Source organism: Magnolia sinica, chromosome 7 (assembly GCF_029962835.1).
Source record: "Magnolia sinica isolate HGM2019 chromosome 7, MsV1, whole genome shotgun sequence".
In the NCBI taxonomy this organism is placed as follows: Eukaryota; Viridiplantae; Streptophyta; class Magnoliopsida; order Magnoliales; family Magnoliaceae; genus Magnolia; species Magnolia sinica.
In genome coordinates, this window is record NC_080579.1 from 80217756 (window position 1) to 80237882 (window position 20127).

The window sequence follows — 20127 nt, forward strand, 5'->3', positions numbered from 1 at the left end:
TATGAATGAACTAACAATGTGGCAAAAGTAGATTGCGTGATTTGAGGCACACAACGGACCAAGCAAACTAATATGGGTCCCACCATAATGTATGTGTTATATACACATTGTCCATTCATTTTTTTAGACCATTATAGAGCATGAGACAAAAAATGAGGTAGATACAAATCATAGGTGGACCACGTCACAAGAAGCATTGGTGACAATGAGGCCTATTGTTGAAAACTTCTGGGGCTAGATGAGATTTGGAAAAGGCCGATATTTGTATTTTTCTTTCATCCTTGTCTATGAGACCCCCATGAACAGGTTGGTTGGCAAAAAAACATGACGGTGGGACTTAATAAGGTTTCAATGGTGGGTGTCATTGTTCCCACTACTCCATGTGGTGTGGTCCACTTAAGCTTTGAATTTGCCTCATTTTTTGGTTCAAGCCTTAAAACGGTCGCGTAAAATGGATGAACAATGTGGTTATAACACATACAACATATTTGGAGCTACAACAATTTTCCATGTCAACATACCATGGGAGGTTGGTGGTGTGTGGCACACTTCGCAAGCATTTTACAGGAAGTTCCATGTTGGGATGCTATGTGGGGCCCACCGTCATGTTTTTGAGAAATCTACACTGTTCATCCATTTTCCACATCATTTTAAGATGCGAGGCCACAAAATTAGGTGAATCCAGAACTCAAGGTGGCCATGCCAGAGGGAAAACCAGAGAAAGAGTTTCCCATCGTTGAAACGTTCTTGGAATCTACCTTGATGTTTATATGCCATCCAAACCATTTATAACGTCATTCCCACAGGGATGAAGTGAAAACACCATAATCTTAGATTGATATGAAACTTCGTGGCCATACGTGTGTTTCAAATGGTGGTCACTAAATCCTCATTGTTTCCTCTCGTGTGCCCCATTGAGCTTTGGATCCACCTGATTTTTTGTCTCATATCTTAAAATGATCTGAAAAAATGGATGATCGGTGTGGATTTCTCACAAACATCACTATGGCCCCACATAGCCAACACAGGAACTTCCTGCAAAAGGCTTTCGTAGGAATTCCGCTTGAGCCAGCGACCTGACCCATAGGCCCCACCTTGATGTCCCATAGTTCCCACCCGATCGTAGGATTTAAGCAATGGTGGGTGGTTGTGTGGCCCTGAGAAGGTTTCACTGACACGTGTCATTATCACCGCTTATCTTCGATGATAGAAAGATTTGGGTGAGACAATTTCAAATGTGTGAGAGGGAGCCTTCGGGTGAGATTTTGAGATGGAGAGAAGGAGAGGAGATAAAGAGAGGGAAGGGAGAGAGATTGTAACATTTGACGGTTCGGGCAGAGAGAGAGAGAGAGAGAGGTGTGTTTTATTAGAAGAGTGTTCTGAGAATTTTCTTTCAAACTATTATTATTTTTTAAAATATACAACGCCGAATACGTGACATTGTCAGACAGTGAGCTTTTTTTCACTAACGAATAAAAAATTTACGCAGATTTTAAGAAACATTATCTCTTCTTTTTTAACATTATATTTGTAAATTAATTTTATCTATGTAATTCTTAATGATTATTTATAAAAAATATAATTTGATTGACTATACTATGATTCCTGTGGGGCATGATGAAATCCACCAAGCAGGTCCAATATTTGCCAGACCTTTCTTACCACAGTACACGTGGCATGGAGAGGTATCAATCGGGGCTGTTCATCCTCTGGGTCCTATGATGGATGGCACACGTGTCCAGAATCGCAACTACCACAAAATCCAATCCATCATCTAATGCACTGTTTATACTGATCTGATGTCTACAACCATTTGATCCATTCTTCTTTCGAAAGAGGACCCATTTGAAGGAATCGAAACTAGATGGACGGTCTTCATCGATTCATCCCCGCCGTGTGTACCGCAGAAAACAGATCAACCATATTCCCTTCTTGTAACTGTCTGGATTCTTTTCGATCTCGCACGCTCCCTGTCCCCTCTCATCTCACGTGACACATCCCTTTCTTTATCCGCACTCCACCTAACCAATCCATTTGAGAGAAAAATTCAGTACACTAGTAGAGAGTAGCGGATGATACACATGCGCTCAAGATATTACTTATAAATTGCATACGTGGCATAGAACTAAGTCAATAAACTGTCCACATTATTATTCCCAGCGTAGACGTATGATGAACCAAAAATAAAATCTCGATCTGACCATCAAAACTGGTGGACATGTATTGGACGGTTAGAAAGAAAATCCAATGATCCAATTTCAACAAATTAGTGTCCATGAATCAACCGCTGGCTTTATCGACGGTAGGTTCCACTATTTATCCAGTTTAATTGGAGTAAATGTGTACCACCTGAGATCTCCTGACTGCTTGCGTATCAAGCGTCATATGCTACCTGAGTAACATATAAGTAATGACTCCCCTTTTAATGAAAGGGATCCGAGCCGTCTGCACCGCCTGTTTAGCTAAGCTCCGTGCTCCCCACCATTTTCAAATGTGAAATCCGCTCCGTCCATCAGGTGAGAACACTCATTTTCACCGTACAAATAAAATCATCCTGATTAAAAAACTCAGATGGGGACACCAGAAGAAACAAGGTAAAATTGCACATAAAACTCCAAATTCACATGGTGTGTCCCGCCTGAGTTTTGGATAAATCTGATTTTTGGTTATTCACTTCATCCTAGTGCACCAAACCTGATGAATGGATTTGATGAAAAGTAAACCCACGGTGGCCCCACCAACAAACCTATGGTTGGCGTTCCATCTCCATTGTTTCCTGTGGTGTGGCCCACCTGAAATGTGTAGTTAGTAGTATTTCATCCTGATACTTAGAATCGAGGAGCGCACCTGATGGACGGAGTGGATGGAAGACAGACAACATGGTGGTCCCACAGATCTTCGTTGTTCTTCGAAGGGGTTGCAGGGGAGAGGGTTTAGGGTTTTAGCTCTCCCTCCCTCTCAAGCTCTGCCACATTTCATAAACCCTACCAATATAAAAAAACAGAAAAGAAAAAGGACCAAAATCTCCCTCTCCTCCATTTCTATTTACTAAGGATCTCTCTCCATTTCAAAAACCCTACCAGGAGTTAAAAAAAGACAAAAATCTCCCTCTCCCCCCTCTCTATTTCCCAAGAATGGGCAGCAACCAGGCAGCGGTCTCCTTCCTCACAAACCTCGCACGTGCGGCCATTGGCCTCGGCGCCGCCTCGACCCTCCTCTCCTCCTCCCTCTACACCGTCGACGGCGGCCAGCGCGCCGTCCTCTTCGACCGCTTCCGGGGAGTTCTTGACGACACAGTCGGTGAGGGGACCCACTTCCTGGTCCCCTTACTCCAACAGCCGTACATCTTCGACATCCGTACTCGGCCCCACACCTTCTCCTCCATCTCCGGCACCAAGGATCTCCAGATGGTCAATCTCACCCTTCGCCTCCTCTCTCGCCCTGACGTCGAACACCTCCCCCACATCTTCAAAACCCTAGGCCTTGAATACGACGAGAAGGTCTTGCCGTCCATCGGCAACGAGGTCCTCAAGGCTGTCGTCGCCCAATTCAATGCCGACCAGCTCCTCACCGATCGGCCCCACGTTTCTGCTCTCGTCCGTGAGTCCCTCATCCGCCGTGCCCGTGACTTCAACATCGTGCTTGATGACGTCGCCATCACACATCTCTCCTACGGTGCTGAATTCTCCAAGGCCGTTGAGCAGAAGCAGGTTGCGCAGCAGGAGGCTGAGCGGTCCAAGTTTGTGGTGGCCAAGGCTGAGCAGGAGCGGCGGGCTGCGATCATCCGGGCTGAGGGTGAGAGTGAGTCTGCGAAGCTGATCTCGGACGCCACTGCCGCTGCTGGGATGGGGCTGATTGAGCTCAGGAGGATTGAGGCATCGAGGGAGATTGCCGCCACGCTGGCGAAGACACCTAATGTCGCGTACCTCCCCAGCGGGAACAACATGCTGCTGGGGCTGAACCCGTCCCTGGCACCAGGGCGTTGATGGGCCAGAATGACCTGCGGCGGTGATTGAATCTTTCACTCTGGTTTGATTGTTATATTTCTTAGTTTTTTAGCATATCAAGTTGAATGATAAATTGGAGGATTTTGAGTAGCTTCCGACTTTCCATTGGGGGATTTTTCAATTCTCTTTGTGACTGTTTCTTGTTCTGGATTTTTGGCCTAGTCCTAATTTTTGGAACATGGGTTTATGAGAATAGTAACAAAGGTCTTGATTTCAGTTTATATCTGTACTTATTTTTTTGTTGATGTTTGTGGAATGTGTTGGATGATTTTTTATTTTTTTTTGGTGTTTTTTATATTTTCAATGTTTGTTTTGAATGACAATTTCTAATTTGAGTATGATTATGCAGATTTCTTTTGACAATCTTTGGTTTTGTATTCACATTTCACGAATGTTCGATGATATGATTGTATTTAGGGGCATTTGATAGCATGGATTTGGGTTCTGACTCAAGGATCCAAATCCTGGATTTTGGATTATTTCAGTTGTGTTTAGCAGCCTGGATTTTCAATAATGTGGAATCTAGACATTTGTGTTTGGCAGCCTGGATTTTCAATCATGTGGAATCTAGACATTTATGTTTGGCAACCTGGATTTTGGGCCTTGAAGAGGGGAGGATAGAGCAATGATGTCAGTTGGAGAGGATTGAAAATCCAGGATTTTGCACCCTGGCTTTTCTCTCGGATTTTAAAAGGGGCCCTTCCGAGGGTTTTCAGTCTAAGTTGTATTCGAAATAGATGATTCTGGGGAGGGCGAAACATGATTTGGATTGAAAATCCTGGATTCCAGTTCCTAACTGTCCAATATCCATGCTGCCAAACGGCCCCTTGCATTATTTTTGTTGGACCTTATGTTTTCGTGTAATCACTGCATTGTCCATGTTATATGTCTAAAATGGCGTTCTTTTGGTTTTCCATTTTGTTTATTATGTTGTGGAACTGGTGTTGAAAAAATTTTTATTTTGAAAATTTGTATTTTCAGTGTTGAATTTGAGTAATTAATGAAGTGTATTCTTGGCATGTTAGAATTGGTTATGCCGGTTTGATTTTATGTTTATGTTTCATGAATTGTGTTTATGCAATGTATAAGTGATGTATGTAAACATGCTGTTGAATGTGTGGAAGCAAAATTGCTTGATTAGAATAAAATTTGATAGCTAGTTTCTTAACTATTTGTCGATGCGATCAAAGCTGGTTTGCTTAGTAGGTGTAGAACCATGGACTAGTTTCTAGATAAAGTGTTGCTTCAGGTATTTGTTCTCACGGTTGCAACAATTGAGGCCCATGATCCCTTTGAAATAGTGCTGAAAAGTGACATTAGGGTATTTTGATCTGTCTTGAATCTTTCCAAATTCATTAGTGCAGTTTTTGACATTTGCTATTGCGCTATGTTTGGAAGTCCCCAATTCTTGAGGTTGACTCAATGGGCATCAGCCAATATACAAATGAGATACATTCTGGACTTTTCTTGTGATTTGGGGCGGAAAGTGGGAAAACGGAAGTAAAGATTCATGTTGGTTCTACTTTTTGAATTTCCTAAATATCAAACCTACATTGTTAGCTTGGAAGTCATGCCAAGTGCATTGTAGCAGTACATCTAAACATTTTCATTTACTTTCCTCATGAAAAATCTACCACTAGTAAAGATTTTGAAGGGATCTTATGTCATTAATGGTTTTCTATTTCAAGAGATTTGAGTCTTAGGAGATCTTTAATAGGATATAAAAAATACTTGAGGGTATCTTTAATAAGATTTATTAATATCTTGGAAGATCTTAATAATATAAGTTAGAGATAAGTATAAGAGAATAAATGGGGAATATTGAGGTCCATATATTTGTGGTGTTTTTGGATTCTTTTTTCTTAATCTGTGTGTGTGTGTGTGTGTGTGCAGATGCCGTAGGTCAATGAAGATTGGAATTAAAAAAGAGTTCAAGTTTAGGGAGGAAGTATTCTTTTGCAGAAGGAGAAATGTGCGTACGTGCATGCATGGAGAAATGTGCGTACGTGCATGCATGCATGCACGTGTCCATGCCTCTGTAGATGCTGTAGGGCAATGAAGATTGGAATTAAGAAAGATTGTAAGTTTGAGGAGAAAGTATTCTCTTGTAGAGGGAGAAAACCCAATAAAATCAACCCTTTGATTGTGGTGTGTGCAAAATCCATTCTTCTCTTCTTATTTTCTTTCCACCATCCTACAACAGTGTATTGCCATCCTCTTCCCATTTCTGATGCACGAGTGACCCATGATGAGCTTGGGATGTATGTGGACCGAAGAGCGGTTTGCGTAGATTTAGTGAGGAACAAAAATAGGAGAAGATGCAAGCAATGGAATGTGTGCTAGATGGAAAGATCCTCCATCAGAGGGGACCTAAAATAGAGCCCGAATAGGGCCCACAACCAACCAAACAGCAAGAACAGGAAACATGACAATAAAGCACCGTTATGTTTGAAAAAACTTGGAGAAGAAATTGTCATTTCGGTGCATGTCCCTAGGGATGGCTTGAATTCGCAATGAACTAGGATGGATCACCTAAGGTTCTTGTAAGTTGTTATGACTAGAAAGATTGCAAATTTGAGCAATGCCACCTAGAACAACCTACATCTCAGGTGAAGTTTAAACCCCCATCTCAAGATCAAATAAGAGCGACCTCGTGGTTCAGGGAAGTTAAAGCCTACATCTCAAGTGGGCCTTGGATGTTCTCAAATCGATCCCCTCCAACCTTGAGATCCCCTTTAAAAGCCTCCAATGCAATTCCTTAAGGGTGTTGTGTAGGTTAGGCTTCATGACCTCCTAATATAGTTTTGGAACTAGCCACTGTTAGTGAAAATTCCTAGGGTAGCATGCTTGTCTCTAAAACCCTAATCTTGGACTCAATTAGTTGCCAATGTTCTCTTTTATGACCTTGGCGAAGCAGGTCAGTTCAATCCTAGACATCCCATCAATTCATCAAAGGCTTCTATCCATAAGCCTGTGTGGAAGTACCCTTGGCCTCCCCTTTGGCTAAGGGAATCCTCATCAAAAGCCATGGCCTTGTGTTTTGGCAAGTTCTGAGTATTAGTCCCTACCCAAAGTATGCTTCAATTATGACTGATCGACAACACTCAGGACATCTAAACGATGCTCTTACCAAGGTACCAGCAACTACTACTGTTGGGATGGCCAATCTTGACATAGTTGAAGAGGAAATATTGAAGCCATATGGAGCTTCGATCCTAGGACGAAAATGTTAGTTTGGGAAATCAGGGCTTAAACAACGCCAAATGCCAAGTTGCTAAGGCAAATTAAAATGGAATTTCATTGAAGAAAAGTCGATTCCCATGCTCATGTGAGACAAACAAGTACATCCACCTCATAACCCAACCTTACACATGGTGCCATAGTACGATCTTATCTCCTCAACACACAACACTATGTATTTATAACCACTTTGTCCAAATTTAGAATGGAGAAACAAAAGAGGAATTTCCTTAACTCCAATTTGACGCCCAACCAAACCACAAATAAATAGTACAACCCACATTAGAATTTTCAACACCACCAACTATAATCCTCTGGAAGAATCTGTCATTAAATTGAATCAAATGAACCCACCCAAAGAACAAAATCAGCTATCTTGGTGAAATGGGATCTACTTGAACTCAAGATTCTATCAGCTGACTTTCATGGCTCTGATAGGCGTCATCAGGGATGACTCGGGACATTGCATGTTCAAAATGGTTGCCTTCCTATTCGCCAATATTGCAAAATGCATTGCTTTCTTGCATGAATCTCTTTGGCAGCAAAGCTCCATATCTAAAGTTGGAAATTGAGGGTTGCTCAAAGCTACAAATAAAATCTCTTTTGAAACAAATAAATTTGACTGTTTGGATTGAGGCAAAATGAAGGAAAATTGAAGAAAGCAACAATTTTCCTTTGATACGACATTTCCTCTATTTAGGAAACATAAAAAGAGAAGGAAATAAATTTCCTTTCCTCGGGAATAAAGTAATTTTTTTTAAAGCTAGTTTGTGGGAAAAGAGGTTTCACTCTGATGTAACGTTTTAAATGGTAAAATTGGAAGGAAAGATGTTTCCCTTTGAAAATTGCAACCTAAACACTAAAAGTGAAAAATGGAAAGTACTTTTCTTCACAATTTCTATAGCAAAATAAATAGGGGTAAGGTATTTCCTTTCCGTTGTGCTCATATCAACTTTACACTCTTATGCCATCAACCATAATTTACTCTCTTGCTCTGTTTTCAGCCAATCCAAACACTGACACGTGGATGACTAGACATGTTATTGAAAGTGAGTAGTGTAGTGGATGTTCCATCGAAATCTACTTAGAGGAAGTATCAGGAATGGTGGTGGGGTTCACCCCATTTCTCATTTTACGTAAACTTTGATCCTTTTGGTTGTGCTTCCTCCATTCTCTATCATGGTCGTGCATCAAGAATGATTGACAAAAGACTGCAATGATATCAAGGAGGAAGTTGTACATAGGCTTTGGGGTTTGAAGTCGTCAGTAGAAGGTTGATATCTTGTGGTCATGCAACATGTGTTTGGCAAAAGGAATAAAAAACAACGAAAAACACAAACTAAGAAAAATGAAAAGAAGAGAGGAGAAGGTTGCGATGTAGGTAGCCTCCTAATGTCAGGAGGACAATTGATTTAATATATTTTTTTATGGAATGGAAGAACTTGGTTTAAATGGGGTCAAATGGTGTTGCCTTTTTTGTGACATTGTGACAAAATAGGGCCAAATCTTATCATCCAATAGTGACACCGTGATAAAATAGGGCCGAATATTGTGGCCAGATGGTGTAATTGTGATAAAATGTGAGCAAATGATGGAGCCAAACGATCTAATTGTAATTAAATGGGGTCCAATGGTGTATCTGTGATAAATGGAACCAACTAGTGTAGTCAAATGTTGAATTGTGATAAGATCAAATGGTGTGATTGCAACCAAATGGGCCCAAATGGCATGGACGAATGATGAATTGCGAGCAAATGGGGCCAAATGGTGTAACATAGACATTATATTGGCCAATCATAATCATTCATTGAGAGCGTAGTTCAAATGGTGAATGTTGTTTGCAAATGACATAGTTTTGATCGGATAAAAGAGGGAAGGTGTAAAGACAAAGCCATATTAATGGTGGGATGCTTTAGAACTTAAAGATTGCTGACCAAGTTCCCAAAATGACCGCGCTCAATACATTGGGTTAATAATTCATGAGAATAGAGAGAAGAAGGATGTTGCCTATAGAATTCAAGATGGGCGTAAGAAATGGAGATGTTGCTCTGGAGTTTTAGGTGATTGTCATGTATCACTCAAATTGAAGGGGAAATTTTATCGGATAGCTATAAGATTAGTCGTGCTTTATCAGATAGAATGTTGTGCAGTTAAAGCACAACATGTTCATAGGATGAGTGTTGTTGAAATAAGGATGTTAAGATGGATGAGTGGCATCATAGGTGTGCTCCCCACAGACGCGAGTTCGATACCCGATGCACGTGGTTTACGGGTGATTGCATGCATTCGTAAGTAATAGCCTTGCCTCAAAATGGGGTGGGAACACCCTAATGTTATTATAAAAAAAAAAGATGGTTGAGTGGCAAGATGAGACATGATAGAATTAGAAATGAATACATTAGAGGGAACTTAGGAGTAACTCCAATAGGTAATAAGATGAGGGATAGTAGACTTAAATGGTTTAGTCACATGCAACGGAGACCAAGAACCACTTTGGAATAAGTGGTTTTTTTTTTAATGACGAGAGGGTGTCCCCGCCCCTTTAAGGCGAGACTATTCCTTGCGGATGCACGCAATCACTTGTCGACCACGTCCATCGAGTAATCCGCGGGGAGGGGAATCGAACTCGTGTCTTTGAGTTGGTATAAGATTAAGGCTCTAAAAGGGAAAGGGGAAGGCCCAAAGGATGTGGACAAAGGTAATAAGATAAATACTTGATGACCTATGGTCTAAATGTCTGGACTGTGATAGAGTGGAATGGCGGAATGGGATTCATGCAGTCGACCCCAATTATTGGGATAAGGCTTAGATGATGATGAAGATGATGATTATTCATTTGTGAGTGCATGTCTTGAAGAAAGAACCATCAATGTAATGTGTAACATGCACTCTGGGGCACTTATAATGACTATTATAACATTCTTAGAAAGAGAAAACCATTGCTTACATCCTAACCCTTTGATTTGTATGCATCCGCTTTGTGCTGTTCCAAATTCTAAAAGGGAATAAGGATGCGTAGCAATAAAAAAGGATGGGTTTAAATTTGATCCTGCCTTAAAATATGTATTAAAAATGTATTGATGCCACTATAACCACAAGAAACTCTTACAAAGAAATACTTTGTCCTTTAGGGCGTGTTTAGATTGAAGAAAATAGAAGAAGGCAAAGGAAAGCCAAGATGGTGATATAAGCGGAAAGAAAAGTGGCTTCATTGCTAAGGAAAGGAAATCCTTTACACTTGTTTGTGTTGCTACAGAAATTATCCTGGAAAATGCTTTCCTGTTTTATTTTCCATTGTTTGAGTTGCAATTTGGAATGGAAATTTTCTTTTTCTACCAATTTTGTCACTTAAAACGTTACATCAGAGGGAAACCTCTTTTCCTACAAATTAACTTTTTGAAGAAAAGGTTTTACTCACTTTTTGAGGAAAGTAAATTAATTTCCTCTCTTTTTACGTTTTTCAAATAGAGGATGTGTGACATCAAAGGAATTCATTTTGTTTTCCTTAATTTTGCAAGGTTTTCATCCAATCCAGACACGCCGTTAAGTTCTTTTTATTGAGGATTGTGGCTAGAGTTGGGTTACCATAGAGCAATCCGTTTGTGCTCTTCTCAAAAACGTTGGGCAGAGATTGAGGAACATCATATCCTCGATCTTCTTGCTAGGTTAAATCTCGAATTTGAAAGCATATGTACCCAGATTCTTAGTAGGGAGCCCATTCTCTTAGAATTGTCTTACTCCTCTTTACTTTAGCTAGAAGAAAGTAGTTGAAATTATGTTAGAAGCTGTCTCTAGTACTGATGATAGATCGGCCCTTCTTAACTCAATTACTGGTGTAGTGGACAGGGTAGCAAAGGGAGGTCTGATTGAAGTAAGCGATTTGGATCCAACATGGCTATGATATGAGTCGAGGCTACTTTAGCCTTGGTCGTGGGGATGTGGGTTGTGGCTGCCTTGACTCTTGACTTAGTTTGAGGACAGAACACTTTGTCTAGTGATGAGAAGAACAAACTGGTTTGCACTCATTGTGGCTATCCCAGATGTACGAGAGATACTTGTTTGGACTTAGCTGGTCAACTGCCAAGACGGCTTATGCTGCTATTGCTAACTCTGAAGTAGTTAGGGATGAATATCAAAATATGATGTGAAAACTTTTAAGTGGCACTTATGATTCTCCAACTGAATAAATTACAAACCTTCATTGTTCTCTGGAAGGGGCCTCCTCTCATCCGAGTCACCCTTCCTCGTCGAGTATATTGGCATCTGCACATCTAGCGTCAATCTCTTCTCCTCGTCTGTCCTAGATAATTGATTCTGGCGTATTAGATCATATGTCTAGTACAAACTCTCAATTTCACTCTTATTCATCACTGCCTTCATCAGATAGTCATGTTAAAATAGCAGACGGCTTTTATACTCTAGTGGAGGGTATGGGCACCATTAAAGTATGTCCATTCTACATTTATCTTTTGTTCATGTTTCCAACCTGTCATCTAATTTATTATCTGAGTTGCCTTGCTCAGTTTTTCAACTATATTGCAACTTTCTACACTTCTCATCATGGACAAAGGATTTGGATGGCGGTGAGGGAGGTGGCCTCTATCTTTTTCATCTGATGGATACTGTCAGATCTGCCTTCCAGATATCTAGTTAAGCTAGATGCGGATTATGTACTGGCATTGTTGCATTCAAACTAGCATTTGAAGTTTTTGCACACGTTTTTTATTTGCATGTAGCATAGTGTGCATAAGTTATTATGTGAAACATATCAACTTGCTAAACATGGTCGATCTTATTATGCTGATAGCTCTAATGAAACATGTGATGCTTCTTTCAATCTTATTCATTCTCAAATGCGGGAAACCCCTCTTTGTTCCTTCTATATTTGGTTACAAATACAATGTCTCACTGATTGATGTTTGCACTCGAACTACTTGGGTTTACCTTATAAAATCAAATCTTATGGATTTCGATTCCGGATTTTTGAACGGGTGGTTGTATGTACAAGATGAAGTCTTCTCCATCTTCCAAATTTTTCATGAGATGGTTGGCAATTAGTTCAAGGCCAAAATAAAAAATCTTGGGAAATGCATTTCATCTACCTTTCAAAATTATTTCATTGAGAATGGCACTGAATCTCTCAGAAGTTGCCATATGTCCTTGTAATTCGGAACAAAATGGGGTGGCTGAGAGAAAGAATAGCACCTCCTTGAAGTGTTGTGTGTCCTCCTTGAAATGGATGTCCCTAATAATCTATGGGCCAGGGCTATTTTATGTGTTGCATACTTAATAAATCGGATGCCCACTTGTATCCTTAGGGGCAAGACACCCATTCAAGCTTTGTAACTGGAGAAACCCATTTTTCTCATTGCTCCTTGAGTGTTTGGATGCATGTGTTCAAACTATTTAGATGGCAAAGCAGTCAAATGTATCTTCTTAGGTTATTCATGTAACATCTCAAGGGAAGTATATTAGTTATCCTTCTTAGGGGGAGTCCTCAACACCTCCTTGCTTACCGCTGCCTATGCTTGACTCTCCCCGTAAATAGTTTGAACTGTACAGGAATAATGATCAGTTTTAGCTCGAGTGGTTTGTAGGGGAACCCTACCTTTGATCCATTTGACACCACCATCCCGTCTGCTTCTCCATTGTGAATATCCTCCTCTGCAAGCTAGGGGTGTGAAGACATGTTTGATGGAAGAAAAATGATACTATTTTCCCTCTTGACACTCGTCTCCAGTCCAATGTTCCAGATCTAGGTATGTCCTACAATTATGATTCCCATGATGTTCCCATTGCATGCACAAAGGAAAGCGGTCATGTACTGCCCATCTTCCTGCCAATTTTGTTTTGTATGCCTTCTTTCCCTATTGTATTGTACATTCCTTTATAATATTGCTTCCATCTTTGGTGGTCCTTGGATGGACTCCTGCTGTAATTTTGGTTCGTATTTAGTGTTTTGATTGTGGTAATTTTGTTAAGAGGATTGAGTCTAGGGGAAACTAATTGACGTGGGTGCCACTTGTAGATTTAATGGTTCTTTGGAGTTCTCTAGAGATCTGTGTCCAAGATTGGTCTATTTGATTGGGATGTCGCATGGGTCCAGGTGTCTTGCAGGAGCATGGGTTTTGGTGTGCCTCCATGCATGTGTTCTTTGTCTTGAATTGGCTGGAAATGGAATCATGGCCTTTGGTGTTGTTAGACCTTACTTTTGGAGTGCCATGTTGGAGCTTTGATCCAGGTCCTGTATGATTCAGAATCTTCTTTATTTGAGACATTGAGATTGGCCATTTCTAATTTCAGGAAGGAGTTGCATATGCAAGGGGGGTTTTTGGTGGCATGGGAATAAGCTTTGCATTGGTAAGTTCAACTGTAAAAACTGCCCATTATTTGTTTTCAAAATGCCCCTTTGGCTATAGTTCCAAGATGACCACCACACAAGCCTGGACCTAGTAGGGCTTAAGCAATTGCCCGTGTTTACAGGTGGCATTGGGCTGGCAGCTCGGCCCGGCCTTGTAGGGCTAGGATTTGGCCCCTAAATTTAACCCGAAGGCCTGTGCTTGAAATCTAGGCCTGGTGCCCAAGGTAAGGGTAAATGATGAATGACCGGCCCAAATCATTGGCCCGGTCCAGTCATCAAGTGATTAATTAAAAAAAGGATGGAAGGAATAAAGACACTTATCGTTCAAGGGGGGAAAAATGGGATTAAAGACAATTGTTAGTGGTTCCCATTAAACATACATGTGTAGTTTAAGGACTATTGTTGTCATGTGCGACTGCATATGTGCATATCCATATGCAGAAATATGCGCTGTATGCAATCACATGCAACATATGCATGCGATTCCATGTTGGCCAACGGTTGGCCCAATTTTATTTTATTTTTGTAAAAAAACAACTTTTTGCCTATAAATAGGGCTTCAAAACCTCCTCCATTTGCAGTATTCTCACGTCAAAACTCTCTTACTCTCTTCTCTCTGACATTTCTTAATTCCAAGCGGTCTCTCTCTCTCTCTCTCTCTCTCTCTCTCTGTCTCATTTCCTACTTCCAAGTGGTCTTTCGGGCTATTTGATTTTTTATTTTCATGGTAAATGCTTGGGAAATGGGTTATTATTACTCCCTAAGCATGTTTGATTTTTGCGAGTATTTCCACCTCGAAAATCAGTTCAAAAAAGGACTTACTTAAATTTGTGGGCCCCACCATGATATATGTGAGATATCTATGCCATTCATCTGTTTTACTGGAACATTTTAGGGCATGAGCCCAAAAATGAGGCAGATCCAAAGCTCAATTGGCTCACGCCACAAGAAACAACGGTCGTAAAAGTTCTACCGTTGAAAGGTTTTTTCTCCTAGAGCCCAAAAGATTGTTTATTTATCATCTAATCTATTCATAAGGTCTTCGGGACATGGATAAGGGGAAAACACAAATATCAGTATGATCCAAAAGTTCCTGGGCCCTCAAAACGTTTTTAATGGTAGGCCTTCAATTCCCACTGTTTCCTGTGATGTGGTCCGCTTGAACTTTAGATTTGCCTCATTTTTAGGCTCATGCCTTAAAATCAGCTAGCAGAATGGATGGACAACGTGGATAAGACATATACATCATAGTGGGCCCCACATGAAATTCCCATAAATGCACATTTCCTATATATTTAACATGGAATTGAGAAAGAAAACATTCCCTTAATCTCTCTCTCTCTCTCTCTCCCTCTCTCTCTCTCCCCTTTATTCCTTCTCTTGGAAGTTGGAAGATCAAGATTCAAGCACTTGTGTTCAATTCATTGTTTAATTGATTTTATCTCCCAAATGTATTTTAAGTATGTAAAATTAGCTATCCATTAACTTAGGAAAGTTTTCCTTAATTTCTCATTTTTTTAAAAGATTTTTTTCCCATATTTTTGGATTTTTTTAATTGTTATTATTTTTAAAAAAAATATGCGGTTGCATATGCGGTTGTGCAATCACATATACTCATAGGCATATGCGATCACGCATGATTGCATATGCGATTCGACAACATTGTTAAGGACATCTATTGGATTTGGTATCATGCTTCGATGATTGGATCATTGTTATGATAGGACTCATTGTGGATGGGGGATACTCTAAAAGAAGGAAAAAAAATTCAAACCTTTGATCTTTTAACTCTTTTACTTACATGGCTGGCTTGACCTTGTGAGGCTAGAGCCAGTCTAGGGCTTGCCTATCCTGGCCAATTGCCACCCATAATTGGGTTTGTGGATATGGTCTGATTGGCTGGCCTGCTACCTTTAGAATCTTGGCATATGGTATTAGTGGCCGGCCTGGTACCTTCAGAATCTCGGCTAACAAAGGCCAATCCCCAAACTCTGGAGGGAGACCATGAAGTCTTACCTAGGCTAGGCACTTTAGAAATCTCGCTTTTGTAGCTTTAAATAGAGGGCCCTGGGGGATTATCCAGGCTCGTGTGGCTGCGTGTGGCCTCGCATGCCCCTCACATGGCCTTGTGTGTGGCCTCTTTCCCCAATGTAGAGAGAGAGAGAGAGAGAGAGAGAGAGAGAGAGAGAGAGAGAGAGATGCCCCCTAAAACGTTTGAAAAGACAAAAATACCCATAGTAAGTAGTAATAAAGGAAAAAATTCCACTTATGTCCTAAACAAGAATCCTAATCAAACATAAATAATGACTCAATCTAAAACCCTAAACAATGAGATAAAAGGCCTAGGCCCACATCCTTAGATGGGCCATAAAGTTGTATGGTCCATATCGCATATATTAACAAGGTCTTTATGCATGAATTGGCCTATCAGAATTGATTTTCATTTGTCTCTTCAAGGGAGGACTTTAGAAGGAAGGGCCAAAGGCGACTTTTGGTTGGGGTTGCTATCAGTTGTTGGTCTGGCGAGGGCAAGGTTTTAAATATCAGTATTGGCTGGGGTGCTGTCGGAGTGTGTCAATTTGGATACTGTATGGTCAATCATACTGCATATTTAAAACCATTAGACATTGTTATCTCCATGAATTCCTCTATTAGGTTGATCCATCCCTATACAGAAAGAAAATGGGACTTGGAGATGTTCTTTGTAGGTGAGATCGTCACAGTTTTTCCTTTGTAAAAGTGACGTAGCTGGTGTTTGGATCTTGATACGCTGTTTAATGGCCAATGTGATTGCTGGTTGGTCGATCAGGTTAGCGTTCCTTGGATTATCATTCGTTCATCTGCTCTCCTGATGATCTTCCCTGATTCATTTCAAGCTTCAGAGGCCTCCAAGGAGACACGATGCTACATTAGTGTTTGTTTTAGTTTTATAGTTAGGGCTCTCTCTCTCTCTCTCTCTCTCTCTCTCTCTCTTTATATATATATATATATATATATATATATATATATATATATATATTGAAAGATACTCGTTGAACTATAGCTATGTTCATGTGAGGAATTTGGCATCTTGGGGGTTTATATACCCATTGTTTTCCTTGAAGTCATAGAGTTTTCCCTCATTTTGTATCACATTTAGATTGTTATTATAATTTGCCAGAAGACATTTTGGGATTGCTTGATTTTGAGTTTATCTACTGGAAATTAAAGCTTTACTGCTGGAAATTCATGTGTACTGGAAAATTGTTTCTACCTGTTGAAACGTGCGTTTTAGGGTGTGTTTGGTTGCACCAGATATCATGATTTTCATGACATTTTCCACCAAATTGGGCTGTGTTTGTTAACGGCCTCCATTGCACTTAGGAGGGGCGTTGGCTTAGCATCTCCTCAAGTAGGAGAGTGCACGTCATAATTTGTGTTTGTTTGCACCAAATATCATGAAATTTCATGATTAATGTCTTTTTTGGTGCAAAAATATCATGAAATTTGGTTCAACCAAACCCAGCCTTGACTGATTAATCATGAAATATCATGATATTTGGGCAATCAAACACACCCTTAGATTGTATCTTCCGGAGTTTGTGATATTCTTGCTAATTTTCAGTTCTGTTTAAACTTCAAGTTATTTAGGGTGTGTTTGGATGGACCAAATATCATGAAAATTTTCATCATAATGTTTTACACCAAATCAGATGGATTAATCGTAAAATTTCATGATATTTGGTGCAACCAAATGCACCGTTCCCCCATGCTTGCACACACACACACACAAAAATTAACACAAGAGTCGGTCCTTCAGAATCATTTGGTACGTTTGGATTACAGGGTATTCTGTCTTTGTAATGCATGCAAGTTGGGTTTCTTTTTGGTCATCTTAATCTTGTAGAGTTTGCGGACTTGGCATTTCACCTGATTGAGTCAATTCACTTTTTTTTTAATATCTACCTGTCTGGGTTATCATGAGTTGTCAGGACTAGAAAGATGGTCAAGTCAGCACAATTGTCCACGTCAGCTAATTCTAGTCTATGGAAATTGTCCTGTCCGTGGTGTGAAGTTACACATCCAACTATTTGAACTAGGCTTTTCCGAGTCAATTATCTCGAGCATTATCAACAGTGCCAAAGACATGGCCCACTTGCCCTGTGATCGGCAATGCACAGTGACCCCACCCGAAAGACCACTTTGCTGGAAGCTATGCACACAGGTCCCAAAGTAGGGACAAGGTGTCTATGACGTACCCAACTTATATCATTCTGCAGAATCTGCACTAGCTGATTCCATGGTTGAGATCTCTGAGGTTTCAGGTAACATGGTGGCATGCTTGCATCTTACTTTAGTATTTGAAAAGGTTTCTTTCTGATCAAGGATATTGATGTCGATGCGCGAAGCTCCAGTGGAATCATATGGTGGTTGATATAAATCAGAATTTCTAGATTGAATGGCAGATTAGGTCTCCGTTGGTTTTTTCCCCCATTATTCAGTGTGCTGGTATAACACATGCTGCATCTACAATATTTGAGCCAGTCATATGGTAGGCCCCACCATGACTGAGCTGCATATCCTGAAATTAATACCATTCAGAATGGAGAACTTCTCCATCGGGTGTTACTTCTACCCAGCCCTTTTACCTTGAACCTCAGATAAATTGATAGCACTAATCCTGTATGGTATTGTTGTTGTGCTATGGCCCATCCATATTGGGACATGTTGATGAACAGTTTTGATTGTTTTTTCATTTTTTATGGTTAAATTCTTCATCACATACCATTAAGATCATAATGTCAAGTCAGGAAAATGACTAGAAATTCTATGATTTCGTTTTCATTTATGTTTAAACTCGAATCATGTAGGGCTGAAGGATTCCACGAGGTTGAAGGTTGGGTTTTCAGTATCTTTGGTATCTTTGTTTTTGCTGTATCCGTTTGGATGGCATTCTGCCTTAATCCATATTTTGCCCTCCCATGTGCAGCAAAAATGGTGCTTCACTTAATAAAAATTTTGGGACTTACTTTTTCTGTCTTGAACTTCCAAAAAGTCTGTTTGACGCTTGGAAATCTGATGTGGGCCCTCCAAAATTGGAATTAAGGCTTTAATGCCTACCTTTTGTATGGTGAATGTGGTATTGAGAAATGATTGTACATGTATTCTTCTGGGGCAGTGCTCAATTTGGTCTACTTGCAATGCATGATGTGCGTTTTTTTTTTTTTGGATTTATTTTCAAATACCTTGTGGACCCCCTTTTTATTTATTTATTTATTTTATGCTTTACACTAAGCTCTGCTATATTGGATGTAGTTGTTATCTTCTCATTAGAACTGCCAATTTGGTATTGCTTATACCAACGTTGGACCATTCATCTAGTCAATACGTGTCAAATGATTCCATGGATGATCCTAACCACTCCTTTTCCTATTTATTGCAGACAATCTTTCATTGGATGATCCAAGCCACAGCTTTTCCTGTTAACTGCAGATAATCTTTTATTGGATGATCCAAGCCACACCTTTTCCTATTTACTTTAGATCATCTTTCATTGGACGTTCCAATCTGTCAATTGGTTTAACTTTCCCTGTTTATTTAGACCATGTTCTATGTTCCCTAACCATAGCAAAATTACATACTGCAGAGAAGTGGTACAGGAAACGTTCAAGTTTGATTTGGTCAAAGATATGGAAACATGAGAAAATTGGAGAATGAAAATTTTTGTTTTCTAAAAGTTGAGAGTGAAAAAAATGGCTATATATGCACAAGCACATAGGTAATCAAATTGTAGGTTGATGTCATTTCATTCCTCTCTCAAAACTCTAGTTATTCTTATATAAATGATTTGACTCCGCCAAAAAATTTCACCTTCTTCTCAATTCAATAATGGGAGCAATTTTTCTTTTTTAATCTCTCTCAAAAGTTCTGTTCTGATAAATATGTTTCTTGAATTTATTTTTTATATTTAATTCAGTTTCCTCAAAAGCACCCTTTGCGCTCTCAAACATGCTGTGTTTTAGAGGTGGAACTAGTTCTGTGGCCTTCTATTTTTAAACCGAGTCTAGAACATAGATACTAAGTATTTTCCTAACTGCCCATTCCATCTTGATCTGGATAAATATCTAATGAGCTCTACTGGACAAGTGATGGCCTGATCACCTGACCTATTTAGATGATCCTGATCGGTTCTCTCAATTGATTTGCGGACCACCAATTGGGTCCTGGTGCGGCTCAGGTGATTTGTTTCAAGCACATAGCAATGTGCTAGCACACGCAAGATCCAGGCAATTCATTAGGCATCCCATCAATGTGGAGCAAGCAATCTCGTATAGAGATGTGATCCAGTATGAATACTGCTTACCTCTCCATGCAGCGACAACTAGCTGTGTTTGGAGCCAATAGTGGTGTACGGCATGCAACCCATTCAGCAGGTCTGCGCCACTGTGGAAGTGGAACGTCCCAAAAGTTAGGCTGGTCCAACTGTTGGTGGACTACTACGCGAATGGTTACCCACTGTTTTCTAGGGTGTTGTCTTTG

The 20127-nt window shown here is 40.2% G+C and overlaps 1 protein-coding gene across 2 annotated transcripts; it reads left to right on the top strand.

Moving 5' to 3' along the window:
• Nucleotides 1-2975: 2975 nt before the first annotated feature.
• On the top strand, nucleotides 2976-19498 carry LOC131251514 (prohibitin-3, mitochondrial). 2 transcript variants are annotated; one of them, XM_058252268.1, is made up of 2 exons: nucleotides 2976-4008; nucleotides 5901-5979. In XM_058252268.1, exon 1 carries the CDS (start codon nucleotides 3135-3137, stop codon nucleotides 3984-3986), a length of 852 nt encoding a protein of 283 aa, XP_058108251.1. In that variant the 5' UTR covers nucleotides 2976-3134; the 3' UTR covers nucleotides 3987-4008; nucleotides 5901-5979. The 2 variants fall into 2 exon arrangements, with proteins under 2 accessions (XP_058108251.1, XP_058108250.1); XM_058252267.1 differs by lacking the exon at nucleotides 5901-5979 and adding an exon at nucleotides 19031-19498 and having other exon boundaries at nucleotides 2977-4008.
• Nucleotides 19499-20127: the final 629 nt, after the last annotated feature.